Source organism: Aphidius gifuensis, linkage group LG2, assembly GCF_014905175.1.
Source record: "Aphidius gifuensis isolate YNYX2018 linkage group LG2, ASM1490517v1, whole genome shotgun sequence".
Lineage (NCBI taxonomy): Eukaryota > Metazoa > Arthropoda > Insecta > Hymenoptera > Braconidae > Aphidius > Aphidius gifuensis.
In genome coordinates, this window is record NC_057789.1 from 15,322,943 (window position 1) to 15,340,109 (window position 17,167).

Genomic DNA, 17,167 nt, shown 5'->3' on the forward strand with positions numbered 1-17,167 from the left:
GGTATACTACGAGATTGGACGTGAAATTTTAAATAGTAAATATTTTACAGTTTGGGTCTACGACGATTTGAAATACGTTTGATCGACGTGTCTTGACGAGTACAATAAGCAGCTTCAGTGGCCGACCGTTTTGGTGGAACGACAGGGGGTGGCTGACGGTCAAAGTAGGTGGATGAGGTAAGTTAACTTACCTCATCGCATAACGATTCAAAATAGGCCCAATCGATTGGTAATGATGCCCTAAATAAAAAAATGATAGTGGCCGACCATTTAGAGGGCACTTTTTTGATGGCCGATCAAAAAACTACAAGTTTTAACAAAAAAATAGCTAAAATGAGGTAAGTTAACTTACCTCCTCGCGTAACGATTGGAAATAGGCCCAATCGATTGGTAATGATGCCCTGAATACGAAAATAATAATAGCCGACCATTCATAGGGCACTTTTTTGATGACCGACCAAAAAACTCCAAGTTTTTATGTTTGTTCTTAAGATTTAGAGTTTTTTGGTCGGCCATCAAAAAAGTTCCATCCAAATGGTCGGCCATTATTATTTTCTTATTTAGGGCATCATTACCAATCGATTGGGCCTATTTTGAATCGTTATGCGATGAGGTAAGTTAACTTACCTCATCTACCTACTTTGACCGTCAGCCACCCCCTGTCGTTCCACCAAAACGGTCGGCCACTGAAGCTGCTTATTGTACTCGTCAAGACACGTCGAAAACGTATTTCAAATCGTTATGCGATGAGGTAAGAAAAAGCACGATGGGCTCCCTAACTGTCAGAATGGAGCGTCGAAAAATATCATCATTATGGCGTCTGAATCAACGTGTGTGTTTACGTGCCATGGATTTTATTGTTTTTGTTTTTTTAATTAATTGAAAATTCGAACGCAAGATGTAGCTAAATCATAAATTCGCTGGATGAATGCGCAGCTGCAAACTCACACACACAGCACTCATACTAATCCTAACAAAATAATCATTTTTAATTAAAAATCACATTTATATTTTTGATGAGTTGATTGTTTTCACACATATCCTATCAGTCATTTTTTGCTTTTTTAATAATATTTCAATATTGACAATCTTAATTTACAACCAAATAAAACAACTGTCACAACAAGCATCATACATTCACACACACACACACACACACACACCCAAGTACACATTTATCCGAACACAACGTGATTGGCTGAGATTTGTACAGTATCAGGCAAAAATTTCGGGCTACAATATAGACTTTTTGTTGCAATTATCACTACGCTGTTAACTAAACTTTCTATTTCGATTATCGCGGAGGTACTCCATTGAATTATTTATTATTTATTAGTTTATTTTATATTTCAAGTACTATTCAATTTAAATACTTACATCCTGGTCGAGTTTTAGAAATGGTGGCGCTGGAGTAGAAACCGACAAATTTTTTTTAGAAATATTTGCACAAGGTGGAGGTGGTGGAGGCACAGAAGGTGGTGGTGGCGGCGGCGGATGATATGGCGCTGAAAGGTTTGTATTAGTTCGTGACATTCCTAAAGGACGTTGTCCACCAAGACCACCTTTATCTGGATCGGGAATTTCTCCAGGAGTTTCCGTTTTGTCTTCCATCGATGAATCAAGAGTTGTAAATATTGGCAGAGGTCCGGAAGGCAAACTTTCTAAGTTTCTTGAACTGTGCAAAGATGGTGCTGATCTTTTTAAAAGTCGTCCCCATGTTGCTACATTGATATTCATTTGATTTGCTCGAGGAAAATTTTTTGCTTGTTGCTTGAATATTTTCGTTTGCCTCTGAAGTTTGGGCTTTCGTGAAATCATGGGATTAAGAAATTTAATTTCCGCAAAAAGAAGTCCTTGGGGCTCCAATTGAAGTGCCATTCCATGTCTGACATCGTCGATAAATTCTTCGAGTCGAAGAAATTTAACAGCGCAAATCGATCTCCAATCTTTCCAGTAAATTCCAATTTCAAGTTCTCGTGACTTATCTAACTCAACAGAAAATCTTTGATCCCAAGCTTGTTGGGAACAAGGACGCCAGTTTGTTTGAGCAACTGTCTGATTGTCCAATTTGATGACTGCCATAATATCGTTGCTCGTTTCATCTTTTACAGAATAAGACTTGCTTGAACTACGACCTGTGACTCCTTTAACAAAGCTCCGAAGATCAGGACTTGCAAGATGATGATCTCTTTTCGTTCTGCCTGGTATTTCCTCAGCAAGATCCTGGCAACCCATTAAGCGAACTTCTAACTGACCTGTTACAGCTGCACATCGCGAAACTGAAATTGGCACTGATGTCCGTCCTTCCACAGGACCTCGAAATGGTTGCAATGATGTATAAGTCACTGCAGCTGGACTTGTTGAATGAACACTTGCTAATTCCCGCTTCAATTGAACTGCTGTTGCACTGTCAAAGGGCAATTCTTGGCGTCGTAAGTCCAATGACATTCGCAGCAAATCTAATTTCCGACTCGACTCTGACAAACTTGCTTGCGCCTGTAACATCAGTCATACGTGACATAAAATTTTCTGGCTTATTTTGATTTTTTCATCTATTTTGTTATTTAATTCATAATAATCATTAGTATTGTCTTTATTCATAAGAAAACTATTATAAATTAATAAAAGAATAACAATTTTCAAGTTTTTTTGTCTTTATTTTTTTTAACCGCGTTTTAGTCTCGTTTCGACGTCGAATAAGTTAGAAGTTAGAAGAAGTCGAAGTTAATAAATTTGTTTTATTATAAAAATAAAGTCTTGAAAGAAAAATAAATTAAGTTTTAATTTAAGAGAATATTATTATTCTGATTCAAGACTATCATTACATGTATGAAGACAAACTGTTTATAAAATTGAGGGAATTTATTCATGAACCAAGGCGTACAAGTATTTACATAAAAACAAAAAGTGTCTAAAATTTAGACAATTTTGTTTTATATTAAACCAAATCTGTTGTAAAGCAAGACGTAACATTGTCTAAAATTTAGATAATTTTGTTTTAAAGCAAACCAAGTCTATTATAAAACAAGACATAACAGTCCCTACAATTCAGACAATTTTGTTTTATTACAAACCAAATCTGTTAAATCTAATCTGGTAACCTAATATAGATAGCGTGAATATAAAGCGATTATATCTGATAATTCAGTGTGCCGTAAAGTTGATTTCCATGGTTATGTCAATATTTATATACCTTGAAAAGCCCTTATAGTAACGCGATATTTTATGTCCCAAAATTTTTTGTGGCACTACTGATAAAAAAATGTTTAGTACCCAGGTAGGATCTCATAAGAGTGAACGACTGTGCCAGACTTGCACCAAGCCCGTGTCAGATGATAATCCAAGCGTTACGCAAGGTTGAAAATTCCAAGCTTGTGTCAAGCCTGTGTTTCCAGTCATTGCATGAGCCTTGTCAATCCAGATTTATGCCAAGCTTGTATCGATTGTTATCCCCGAGTCCCACACAAGGTTAGAAATTCCAAGCTTGTGTTTTTCAATTCCCTAAGTCTCACACAAGTCCTGATAGCACAGGCTTGACACAAGCATGTACCCATGATTTCCCTCAGTTTCACACTAGCCTCGACAGTTTAAGCTTACGTCAAGCCTGTGCTTCTCGATTTCTCCAGCTTTACACGAGCCTTATGTTCAGCCTTGTGTCAAGTTGGTGCTCGTCTTTTCATCAAGCTTGACACGAGATTTGACTTAAGCATATACTCAATATGAAAAAAAAATATAAATAGTAATCATTACCCCGATAGCTGATATGCAGCTGAAACTAGCCGACAAAAGTTAGCGCGAATAGGCTATAGCATGAAAACATAGAAAATAACCGTGACACGTTCTACAATGATTATGAATCGATAGCTAGACTAAGTAACAATATTAAAAAATTTTAAAATTATAAAAAAATGACCGTCATCATAATTAATCATTAACAAATGTACTGATGTTTAGTATTTATTTATTTTAAAGTACGAATAAAAATTTTTCAAGACTTTTTAACTTATTAAGGTACCCCTTGGTTTTTTAATAATCGCGATTTCGCTTATTAAGAAATAGAAAATAGTTATACTTTCTGTTATACGCTCTGTCACGAGCGGATAAAGAGGGGAGAATTAGATAGAGAAAGTAGGGAAGCTGGCAAGCATAACTATAGCGTATGGTAGCGTACAAACTCGGAGCGTCAGCTTGTGTGTATGCGTGTGCGACTTGAAACTTTTTTTTTGATTTAAATATTATTAAACAGTATACCCAACTGAGTATAGATCATATTCAAAATATCGTAATTAATATTATTATTATTATTATTATTATTATTATAAATATTATTATTTATAAAATTATTGTTAGTATTATTATTCATACTATAAATATATATAAATGATGATAATTATAACAACAATAATTTCGATAATATTATCATCTATTCACAATAGTATTGATAAAAATAATAATATCTATAATGATAATATTTTAAATATAAATACTAATTATTATCAATATTCATATATGAATGGTATTGTCAATATTATAATGATTCTTGATATTATTATGAGTATTATATCAATATTATTATTATTATTACTATTATTATTATTATTATTAATATGGTTGATAACATTGTTATTATTACTAATATTATATTGATATTATTATTATCGATATTTTTGGAATCATTGTTATTTTATTCATACTATGGTTATATATGAATAATATTATTATAAATAACAATAATTCTAATAATATTATGATTAACAATAATATCAATATAATATTAGTAATATCAATGGTATAAATTATATCGTCGTATTAAAGGATGAAGGGCGTAAGTGCCAAAAACGTTAATTTTGAAGGAAAAAGGGCGTAAGTGCAAATTTATAAATTTTCGGGTTTTTCATCTCAATTCAAGACTTCAAAAAAAAGGGAAAAAAGGCGTAACAACCTTTGATAAAGGATAAAAGGCGTATGTCCAAGGATTTACGCCTTTTTTCCGTTATCAAAATAATTTTTGATAAAAGATAAAGGTCGTATTTCCAATTTTATTTAAAATTTATTTGATGGCCGGATTTTTTAAATTATTAATTGTTTACTGATAATTATAAATAATTTATTATTAATAAAAAAAACATGAAAATAATTACAAATCTTCATCTTTTATTAAAAATGATTTTGATAATGGAAAAAAAGGCATAAGTCCCTGAACATAGGCCCTCTATCCTTTAACGAAGGTTGTTACGCCCTTTTTTCTTTTTTTTAAGCCTCAAAATAAGATGCAAAGCCCGAAAATTTATAAATTTGCACTTACGCCCTTTTTCTTTTGGAAAAAAAAAAAAATTCCCAAAAATGACACTTACGCCCTTTTTCCATTAATGTGACGATATTGATAATAAAATTTATAATAATAATATTCGGAATATAAATACTAATAATTATTATTAACTAATAATATTTATATTTGAATATTATTGTAAGTATTATTATTATTATTATTATTATTATTATTAATAATATTCAGCAAAACTTATTGTAATATTATTATTATTATTATTATTATTTAGCGTAACTTATTGAAATATTCAGCGTGACATACAACTACTCCGAAAGAAGTTCCACTTCCCTCGCGCGTACTCGCAACACGCTAATTTTTTTTGGTATAATTCTAGTAATTAAGCCTTGGTACAAGCCTGGAAGTCCTGACTTGGCACAAGCCTGACACAAGCATGTGAGCCTTGTGCACAAGCTTGTGCCATGCGTGGCACAATCGTCAACTTCTACCTGGATAGCGAGTAAAATTTACATCGTACACTGAATACTACAACGCATGTTTGTGTAGGTTCACGCCTGTGTGCCACGCTTATCCCGAAAAACAACAAATTTCTATGATTAAAAGTTAATTATTGATTGAATGACACACGAAAAAATGAAAATTATATTAAAAAACTTTGAATTTTTGTCAATTTGTAGTGCTCGAAAAGTTTTCTGGTACGTTTTAAAAAAGTTATCAGAATAAACATGAGGTAACGCCTATACCTTATGCGTTGAAGTTGTCAACTTTGACAGTAAATATTTCAAAGAAACCACATAATAAAAAATTGAAAAAAATGGACAATGTACATAATTACATTAAGAGAGATCAACAGCGAAAAATTCTGTAGATACTCAAGCAAATTTTATTGTAGCGTACAGAAAAAATTTGTAGCTACGTGAGGAGCCCACCAGAATTAACTTAAATTTCCTACTACACTTCAGTAAAAATTAATCAAAAAAAAAAAATTAAATAAGAACTCATCGTTCAAGACATCAAAATAAAAATGTAACGTGTGTATTAATGTTTAAAAAATAAACCGTTATATAATTATCATGTGTTTCACCGCATTTTTATTTAGATTCATGAATAAAGTAAACATTATAAAATTTTTTAAGAAAGATTGGAAACACAATAGACACTTACACTTAATATTTGCATCATCTGGCTTACGAATATTCCTGTACACTACAGTAAAAATTTAGACAAACCCAGGTAGAAATTAGAGTCAATTTGACGTCAATCTGAGGTCACTTTTTGACTTCAGACATCAAATTGACGTCAAAACTAGACAGTTAATTGTTAATTTGTTAAAAGTAACAAATTTTGACTTAAAATTGACTTTCTGTTAGATGGCGTGGCCGTCGATGCAATAAGGTAAAGTGGTTCTCAATTTTGCTGGTTTCATGTTTATCAGTTAAAATACCAAGAAAAAGCAGTAGCTCAGGAAAAGATGAAGCTAAGGAATTAATGTTGCTTACCCCTTAATTTGTTTGGCTACATTAATTCCTTAGCTCCATCTTTTCTTTAGCTACTGCTTTTGTCTATGTCTCAAAGGTAATTTATTAGATAGTAAATCCAATAACTAAATTTTTTAATAATAAATGAAATAAATACACAAAAAATGATTTAGAGAACGACTGATATCCTTTTATGGGCACTGGTACGCCATCTAGTATAATTTAATTATAAGTCAAAAATTGTTACTTTTGACGTCAAATTGACATCAAATTGACGTCAATTTGACATGAGGAGTAGAGATGCCGCGATAATCGATAATATCGCGACAAGACGATACGATAATGACGACAACGATACGATAATTCCATTTTTTATCGTATCGTCGTCACGACACGATACGATATTTGACTGACGATAACCGATAAAATTATCGCGTTATCGCGATAATATCGGAAAAAATACATTTAAATTCAAGCTAAGATGTCTTATTTATAATAAGGAAAGAAAAATAAACACTTAAGTCCATAGACTTCAAATTTATATTAAACTCCACACCATATCATAATTTTTAAAAAAAATAGGCTATTGCAACATAAAAAAAAAAAAAAAACTGATATTTTCGGTTTTTTCGGTACCGAACCACCAACTCCGCTGACCATCATTCAGTAATTTAAAAATCGATATTTTCGGTGTTGCATAATTAAAGTTTGTATTACTTCAATATTATTAGATTAATATAATTAATATTATAAGTAATACAAATTTTAATCATACTAGTGTTGTTGACGGCCGCAAGCGGCCGTTTTCGTTGATCAACTGTCAATGATATGACAAAAAACAATTAATGAAATTTTTTATACAAAAAAAAAAAGGATTCAAAATAATTTGTGTTACCGGTATAAGACTTAGTAAATTTTAACACGAGAAAAACAAAAAAAAAAAAAAAAAAAATTACTTAAAAATGATCTTATACAGATGCATGCCTTTTACATTGAATATTTTGTACTACTAAAATCAGAATTTGATCCTAAATAACAATAACAAATTGTAAATTTAAATTCTGGAGTAAACTATTTTTTTTTGAATAATCTTAAAGTACGAATTCTGCTTTTATTGATTCAAATGAGCTCACGGCTTTCTTTTTGAGAAGAAGAATTATTAATACAAATTAACCTACGACTTTTCTTCTAAGAAAATAAACAAATCATTTGATAAAATTTTTTTTCGAGGTGCCATAAACAATTATATGACACCTCCAAAAAATAATCCTTTACAAATAATTATTTTTTTATATTTAAAGAAAAAAACGTGGGCTTATAATAGCAGAGTGGGAAAAAAATATAAAAAATTGTTTATTAATGACCCCATGTCACCTCGAACAGCTGTTAATATTTATTAATAAATATTGTTGAATAATTTTATTTTTCTTTTTTGAAAAGAAAGTCGTGAGCTTAATCTAAACCAATAAATGCAGATTGCACGGTTCATACTTCAATAATGATTTGAAAAAAAAAATTGGTTACTTCAAAATTTTAGTTGACAAATTAACAAAACTTTGTTATTGTTTATTATGTACAAATTTCGATTTCATTAATACAGCAAAAATATAAAACAAAAAAATAAATATTTAAAGTGATTTTCTTTTTTTTTTTTTTTGAGTGTGTGAGTATGTAAATGACGACCAATGAAATGACTGGAAGCAGCGTTATTCATCAACTTTTTATAAAAGGAAAATAAGTAATAATATAGTTTTATATACAATAAAGTATATAAAACTTTGTTGCACCGAGTATATTTTTTTTTAAATTTGTTTTAAGAAAATTTGTCAAATTCATAAAAGCCGCGAACTTCTCATATTGACTATTTTTTATTTAATAAATTTTTTATGTAAAAATTATGAATCATGATTCATGATATATTATTTGGTATATGTCATAATTAAAAAAAGAAAATTATCGTCGATAATGTCGATAATATACGATACGATACGACAACGCCTATAACGATACGATAATAAGACGACACGATAATTTGATTTTTTGTCGAATTTCTAGACGACACGTTACGATAACGACAATCAACTTCTACGACACGATACGATAATCAGCTAATTATCGTATCGTATCGTATCGCGGCATCTCTAATGAGGAGTCAAAAAATTGACTTTAATTTTTACCTGGGAAATAAAAGAAAAATTACTATGTGAAGTAGGATTGAACCACTTTAATGACGTCAGCTATTATTTTTACTACAGCACTACAGTGATTTTTGCTGTGGATTTCTCTCCGTGTACTTAGGTTACTTAGGTTGTTTGAATACTATTATTATATTAATAGATTGATTAAAAAGAAAATTAAAAGAAAATTGTATATCACCTCAGTTAAGGCTTTTTTGTCAGCAACTTTCGCACTTTGAAGTAGACGAATTACATTTTTCGCACCTTCCACCACAGCTGCTTCAATCCGCAATCTGTGTCGCAGCTCTTCCACTCTTTCTTCCAGGGCAAGCTCCAAACTTGGTTCGTATTTATCTAGCACATGAAACATAAACATAATATTTTTAGAAATTATCGCAACGGCAACATGGTGTTTCTCTTTTCTGTCCACACAGACACTGACGTAACTAAACATCATTTATTTTGCCGGTAATATCGTTTTTGTTGATTGAGTAAAGTAAAAATAGTTATGCTATTTAGAAAAAATTGTTATATACTCCAAACAAAAAATGATAGATAAACAACAGTAGTTTATATATTCAGTTTAACAATTTTTATTATTCAACATAACGAAAATTATAAAACCATTAGTTAAGGTTCGTGTTCTGGAATTTTATTGGTTCCACTTCTAATTTGAATAACATTACTAATATTTCGTGAAGAGGTAAGGGATTTTCTTGCCCGAGATGAAAAAATTAAGTATTTAAAAAGTATAGGGTTGTGTGAATATTTTTCGGTATTCGATCGGTATTTCAAAAATATAAATGAGGAGTTGAAGACAGATTCCCAAACATGATTGTCCCTGAAAGATATTTTTAATATTCGAGTATTCTAAAAGTGTTCAAAAAGTATTCGGAAACTCCAGTTTTTGAACTTAAAAAAGGTTTAATATCATAGCACCGTATTATATTAATAAACTCCGATTATTTTTGGAGTTAAATAATTTATCTATGAATTAATTACAGTATAATCTCTCTATAGTGACATTCTCTATAGTGACAATGAGCGTGAGCGTAAGAGAATTTTTTCCCCCGCTACAGAATGCCCCTATCTGTGTTGGTGTATATCAGTGTGCCCCCACGGAAATATTTCATAAAATTTTTATATAATCATTTTATAAAATTATTATAAAATTTGGCCAAACTTGTTAAGAAGTTGTTATAAAAATTTTACAAAATTTTTTGAATTTTTATCACCTCCCCCCCCCCCTCCCCCGTGAATTGATTTTTTTGAAAAATTAACTCAAATTTTAAAGAAATAAAAAATAAATCTTTCGTCGGGATTTGACCCGGGTCTTTTTGGTTGTGAAGCAAGTACTTTACCTCGAAGCCAGAATTTTTATGGTAGATTTTTATTAAAATATACATAAGAATATGACTATTCTAAATTCTTTTACTCTGCTGTTTAATCACAATTCTATTATTGACTTTCATTCAAATATAGAAAATTTTATCAGCTCTTTGGTCATAGTTGAATGGGAAAGAAAGATAAAATCGGGAATAAAACAGCAAAGTAAAAGAATTTAGAATAGTCATACTCTTATGTATATTTTAATAGAAATCTACACTGAGAAAAAAGTTTCCGTAGATCAAGAAAGAGTTCACTTGATTTAAGTGGCACAAATAAAAACCGAATAAAAAAAAAATTTTTTTTAAATAAAAATATTTTCACTAAATTCAAGTATATTGATTCTTCAATATCAAGAAACTATACTTGCGTTAAAAACTTTGAGGATTTAAAACAAAAATGGAATTTCCTTTTTTAAAAAAATAAACTGTTAAATAAAAATATTTTCACTAAATTCAAGTGTATTGATTCTTTAATTTCAAGAAACTATACTTGCGTTGAACACTGTGAGGATTTAAAACAAAAATGGAATTTCCTCTTCTAAAAAAATAAACTGTTGAATAAAGTAGAAGTTTGTTCATTGTCGAAGATTATTAACTCGGATTAGATTTATATGTGCTTTCTAGACGTGAAAAGATTTTTAGTGTCTGTTCTTAAATTCTTAGATAAAAAAAACTTTCTTTGGAAAGGGTTTTTTTGGAAAGGGTTATATACTTAATTTCAAAAATTTCATTGCTGAGAGTTTTTTTTTATTTTCTTTCAATTTCTTCAATTCCTCCAATTAAAAAAATTTTTAAGCATATTGTAAAAATATTTGCTTGTAAATGTAAAAACAAATTTTCATAATGAAAGAGCCTACACTTAATTCAAGTGGAAGTTTTTGATTTTCAACAATTATACTCTTGTGTTGAATTGAAAATTTTTGAAATATGTTTCAAAGTTTTTAACAAAAAAAAAAGGATTTTTTATTTTCACTGAGTATGTGTTTTTTTTCACTGAAGTATGTGAGTGTTTTTTTTTTTGTTTCTAATTATCCTAACCGAGATCCGAACCTACATCGACCTAAACCTATCTAAACCTATCGTCCTAAAGCCAGTGCGTTATCCCCTAAGCCATCGCGCGTATATATAAAAGTGGAAATTTTCATCCTTATTAAGAATGACCTTCAATAAAAATCAAACAATACATTGTTTGGATAATAAATTAAATGAATGAAGAGATAAACAAATGAAAAAAAATTAAGAAATAAATGAGCTTAGAAAATTAAAATAAAAAAAAAAATTAAAATAATTGTAGCGAATGACTGAAAGTAATATAGACTACAAATTGATTTATTTGGCATTCTTTTACAAGTAACATTTGCCAATAGCTCTTTTATTGATTATTAATATAAAGTTCATTTATTAATTGATAAAAAAGCCATTGGCAAATGGTTCTAAAAAAAAAAATGTTAAGTATTATTAATTTAAATAAACAAAAAGCTATAGAAAAAATTTTAGCTAAGGAAAGGAAGTTGCCACATGTTAATTTAAACGAAATTAATTTTGCCAAAGAAATACACATGCAGGCAACATCCTTTCCTTGGCTAATATTTTTCCCATAGCTTTTTATCTATTTAAATTAATAAATGGTCATAGGAAAAATGGTAGCTAAGGAAAGGAAGTTGTCACATGTTAATTTATACGAAATTAATTATGCCAAAGAAATAAACATGCAGGCAACATCCTTTCCTTAGCTAATATTTTTCCCATAGCTAGCTTTCTATTTATTTAAAGTAATAAATGGTCATAGGAAAAATGGTAGCTAAGGAAAGGAAGTTGTCTGCATGTTTATTTCTTCGCCAAACTTAATTTCGTATAAATAAAATAATAATAATATTTATTTAAATAAATAAAAAGCTATGGGAAAAATATTAGCTAAGGAAAAGATGTTGTTTACCTGTTAATTTCTTTGGCAAAATTAATTTCGTATAAATTAACATGTGACAACTTCCTTTCCTTAGCTACCATTTTTCCTATGACCATTTATTTATTTAAATAAATAAAAAGCTATGGGAAAAATATGAGCTAAGGAAAGGATGTTGCCTACATGTTAATTTCTTTGGCAAAATTGATTTCGTATAGATTAACATGTGACAACTTCCTTTCCTTAGCTACCATTTTTCCTATAGCTTTTTATATTTTTAAATAAATAAAAAGCTATAGGAAAAGTGATAACTAAGGAAAAGAAGTTGTTTACCTGTTAATTTATATAAAAATAATTTTGCTAAACAAATTAACAGGTAAACAACATCTTTTCCTTAGCTACATCCTTTTCTTAGCTACTATTTTTCCTATAGCTTTTCGTTTAAAATGTTTTCGTAGATCAAGAAAGAGTTCACTTGATTAAAGTGGCACAAATAAAAAGCGAATAAAAAAAAAAATTTTTTTAAATAAAAGTATTTTCACTAAATTCAAGTATATTCACTAGATTCAAGGGAACCTGGCCTTGCGTTGATTTTTTTTACACTTGACTTCAGTATTATGTCATTGTTTTTAAATGCCTTAACTTTTTATTACGAATAAATTTTATATCATTGAATAATTGCATTTATTCATTCAAATGCATTCAATAAATATTTAATTATATATTTTTTATATTGAAAAGTTATTCAATAGTTTATAACTATTCAAATTAAAAGTAAAAATATTTCAGTTTAGTTTTTTTTTTTTCTTTACGGAGCTAGTGAATATTATTCGATCACCAGAGATATTCCACTTGATTCAAGTGAAATAAGCTTCGTGTCGAGTTCTCATGCTCTTCATTTTCGTATTTTTATTACTATTCGAAGTATTTTATTTTTATTATCTATAATGTTTATTTTCGGCCAAATTAAGTTTTTTATTAAAGGGGGGGGGGGGGGGAATGTGATAAAAATTTTTATAAAATTTATATAAAAATATATATAATTTTATATAAACTATTATATATAATCGTTATATATCAATTTTATATAAATTATATATTTTTTTTCCGTGTGGGTCATTACTTTTAGCTCTCTAACTGACTGTACGACAAAAGAACCATTAACTGAAATGAAACTATAGGAAATACTTACGTCACAAGTAACATAGATGTGGGAGCAAGTATTTTCCGGTGAGATAAGTATTCAATAGGGAACCATACAGCGAGCTATTGTGACCAGGTCTTATACTTGCGTAGCCATTACAATAATAATATATATCTCAATCATATTATGATTATTCACAGCGATCCATCGTAAACTCAAATCACATACATACATTATGATGTAGTAGTGTTATAATAATAATAATTATAATTATGAGAGAGTAATTCAGAGATCCAGCGTGATCATTACCCAGGTAGGAAGTGACGACGGGCACAAGCCTGGGACAAGCCTGATTACCCGGCTCTCGGGCCTGTGTCAAGCCTGTGTCAAGTCTGGAATGTTCACGATGTATTTGCTGGTGTCGAACTAGTGTATCGGGCTTGACACAGGCTTGTGTTGCCAGACTTGGCACAGTCTTGTGTTCCCAGGCGTGACACCGGCTTGCAAAAAAAATTTTAAAAAAATATAAATAAACAATTATTATTAATTTATTAATTTGTCATTATTTTTTTCGCGATAAAATTTGAATTAACGATGATTATATGAACGAAAATGAACGGCATAACGGGGGATCGATCCTAGGTCTCTCACGTGGAACTCCAATGCTCTATCAAGTCAACCACCAGGGTATCCATGAATGAGTCAGTCAAAATTTTTTATATGAATGAATTCATTCGAGAGTCAATACACAGTCCTTGTAAAAGCCTGGCACGATAGTCAAAACCTAATAATTGTTATTTAAAATTTCTATTTACACTTTATAGATCTAATTAATATAATTTTTTTTTTTTAATTGAATATATGCACAAGTCAAGTCCCGTGTCGGGCTTGGTAAAATGGGCTTGACACAAGGCTCGTGTGAGGCCGGGGAAAACAAAAAAAAACAGGCTAGACACCAGCTTGGACTATTGAAGCCTGTGTGAGACGGGGAAAAACAACGGGGACAGTCTTGTGTCAAGCCTGTGTTTACGAGGCTCGTGTGAGGCCGGGAAAAACAAAAAAAAAAGGCTTGACACCGTCTTGGACTATTGAGGCATGTGTGAGGCCGGTTGAAAACAACGGGGACAGTCTTGTGTCAAGCCTGTGCTCCCAAGGCTTGATACACGACCCTCGCACAGTTGTTCGAGCCCGAGAACTCCTACCTGGGTTAGTATTTGTACGTCATTGGAAATTTGGGCAAAGTTTTACTGTGATATTACATCTGATAAATAGAGAACCACACAAAATATCCAAACAAAGTAGAGAGAACCAGTAGTAAACCATAGAGAGCCAGTCAAGAGAAGGTAGTGAACCTTCGACAGCCAGACAAGTTGTGTCGTCATGGTAAAATGCTAAGCAGGCATATAGCACTACGTGTGGGCTTATTTTATCCCTAATTAAAGATTTTTCTCATGCACAGAGACCTTTTTTGCGTTTGAGTGAAAGGAGGGAAAAATGTGGATTTGATAACAATGATATGTTGAGGATATCTAATTCCCTGTATACCTTAAACTAACCTGATTCTATCTTACGGAAGTGATTGGGATATATCATTGGGGAAACCTCAAAGTAACCGAAATCCGACTCAAGTTATTGAACGGTTAAATAACGGTTACAGCAAGCTGGTTTTCGGTTCCCATAACCTCAGAATAACCATTATATAACGCGGTTAGAGACAGTTGTTTTTGCGCACATTGCAACTGTCAGGTAACAGTTATCCAACCACGAAGAAATCTTATAAAAACTTAACACCAAAATAACCTGATTCTAACCTACGAAACGGGTTGAGTCGTACTGTTAGGGTTATGTTACATATTACGAATTGTGAATCATCAAATCAAATGTGGTCTAAATTACATGAAATTTATGACGATAAAAATAAAGCAAGCATGTATATGTTGTCTAAAGAATAGTATGCACTTGCTATGACTGAAAAAGATGATATAGAACGACACATTGGCAAAATACAACAACTAGCACATAAATGAGAAGCTATGGGTAAAAAGCTACATGAAACAATGATTATTATGAAAATATTAGTTAGTTACCACCATCTTATAGACATTTAAGTACAGCATGGAAATCAACAAACAAAGCTGAACGTAAATTAATAAACTTAGTATCACGTTTAAAAATGGAAGAACAAAAATTACAACCAATAATATTAAAAGAACATGGTGAAGCTTGAGTTGTAAATGAATATAACAATAAAACATGGTGTAAAAAGGATGGGCATCTTGCAAAATATTGCTATTTTAGAAGAAACAAAAATAAACAAAATAATAATAATCATAACAATGATAATAATCAAGAAAGACGATATAATAATCAGTGTTGGGTAGGGATGAAACCCATTGTAATTTACAATGTAATTTACATGTAGTTTACATGTAATTTACACCTTGTTTTGTACATGGTAAATTACACGACTCGCGCGCTTCGCCGTGGAGAGTCTGGAACTTAGTATTTCGTAGCCATTTTGCAAACATATGTTTAATGTTTTCATTACTCACGATGTTTATTGTTATTTGTTGTTATTCTTATTATTATTATATTCTTTAATTAAAATTAATTTGTTCTTGTATTATATTAAAAAAATTGTAAACAATGTCAGGTGGCAGGCCATCACATAATTATTGGGAAGAAGGGAGTTTTCGTCGTATCATTGATAGAAAAAATCACAAAAAATAAGAAAGCATATGAATTGTGCTTATTTTGTAATTCATTTTGTAATTAGCAAAAGATAGATGAAAAAAAAACACAGGTAAATAAAAATCGCTGTATACATTCTCAGTAAATTAAAGAAATATTTACAATTATTTATTTTTACTGTATTTATTAATTTAGAAATAGTTGCACGAAAAACAATCTGACACCCAGTTCCAACATCTTGATTTTGTCTGGTGATAAAGAAAATAACAGCAATGATGCTGGTCTAAAATTACTTGATAATACTGAGCAAAATATTGAAATTATAAGTGCATCAAGTGATCCTTTAATAGTTAATGATAAATCTCATGCTGATAATATTTCATTTGTGAATTGTCATTCTTTTCCTATAGAACAAGAAAAAGATTTTCTAGTCTTCTTGGTAGCATGAAAATGAGCTCTATTGTCATAGAGTACATTTCATACAGAACTCTGACAAAAAGTTTTTGAAGCGCCACCATCGGAAAAAAAGCCCTAAAGACATCCTCTGAATACGGGTGCAGAAATTATCATTTTCTTGGATCTTCAAGATAGCAGCAAATACAGGTTGATGATTCAACAATTTAAAAAATTCTCATATGCAGTCAAACTTCTCTATAAGGTCCCTCCGAATAATGTCGTTGACCGAGAATACCTGTCTCATGGTAGTCCATTAGACCCATAACACGTTGCACTTATTGGCTACCATTTTAATTGTCGGCGAGCGATAATCGATAATTTAGACAACTCATAATTACATGATTTTTTGTCAAATACTTTTAATTTTATTATATTAACCTAATTTTGAAATGGCTGCTTAATTAATTGTCATCCGACCGAGATATTAATTTTTAAATATTGAAAAAAACACGAATTTTAAGATACGTTAAAAATGGTAGCCGAGTTAGGTTATTTTTTTTCAATGTATTTTAAATATAAAAAAAAAATGGCTACCAAAGAAATAAACTCCCAGTTGACTGCCAAACTCCCCACCACTCTATTATTCTCGCGCCACTCTGTAATCTCCATACCGCTCAGCCCCCGCATTACTTGACAATTTCAA

The 17,167-nt window shown here is 30.6% G+C and overlaps 1 protein-coding gene across 6 annotated transcripts in view; it reads right to left on the minus strand.

Annotated features, from left to right (window-relative positions):
• The window catches only part of LOC122849177 (serine/threonine-protein kinase N), a 43,064-nt gene that overhangs the window by 16,726 nt on the left and 9,171 nt on the right, over positions 1-17,167 (minus strand). For all 6 annotated transcript variants that reach the window (XM_044147777.1, XM_044147782.1, XM_044147778.1 and 3 more), the window contains 2 exons: positions 9,142-9,296; positions 1,378-2,496 (listed from right to left, as the gene is read on the minus strand). In XM_044147777.1, the coding sequence (XP_044003712.1) occupies positions 1,378-2,496; positions 9,142-9,296 (1,274 nt within the window). The remainder of the gene's footprint in view (positions 1-1,377; positions 2,497-9,141; positions 9,297-17,167) is intronic.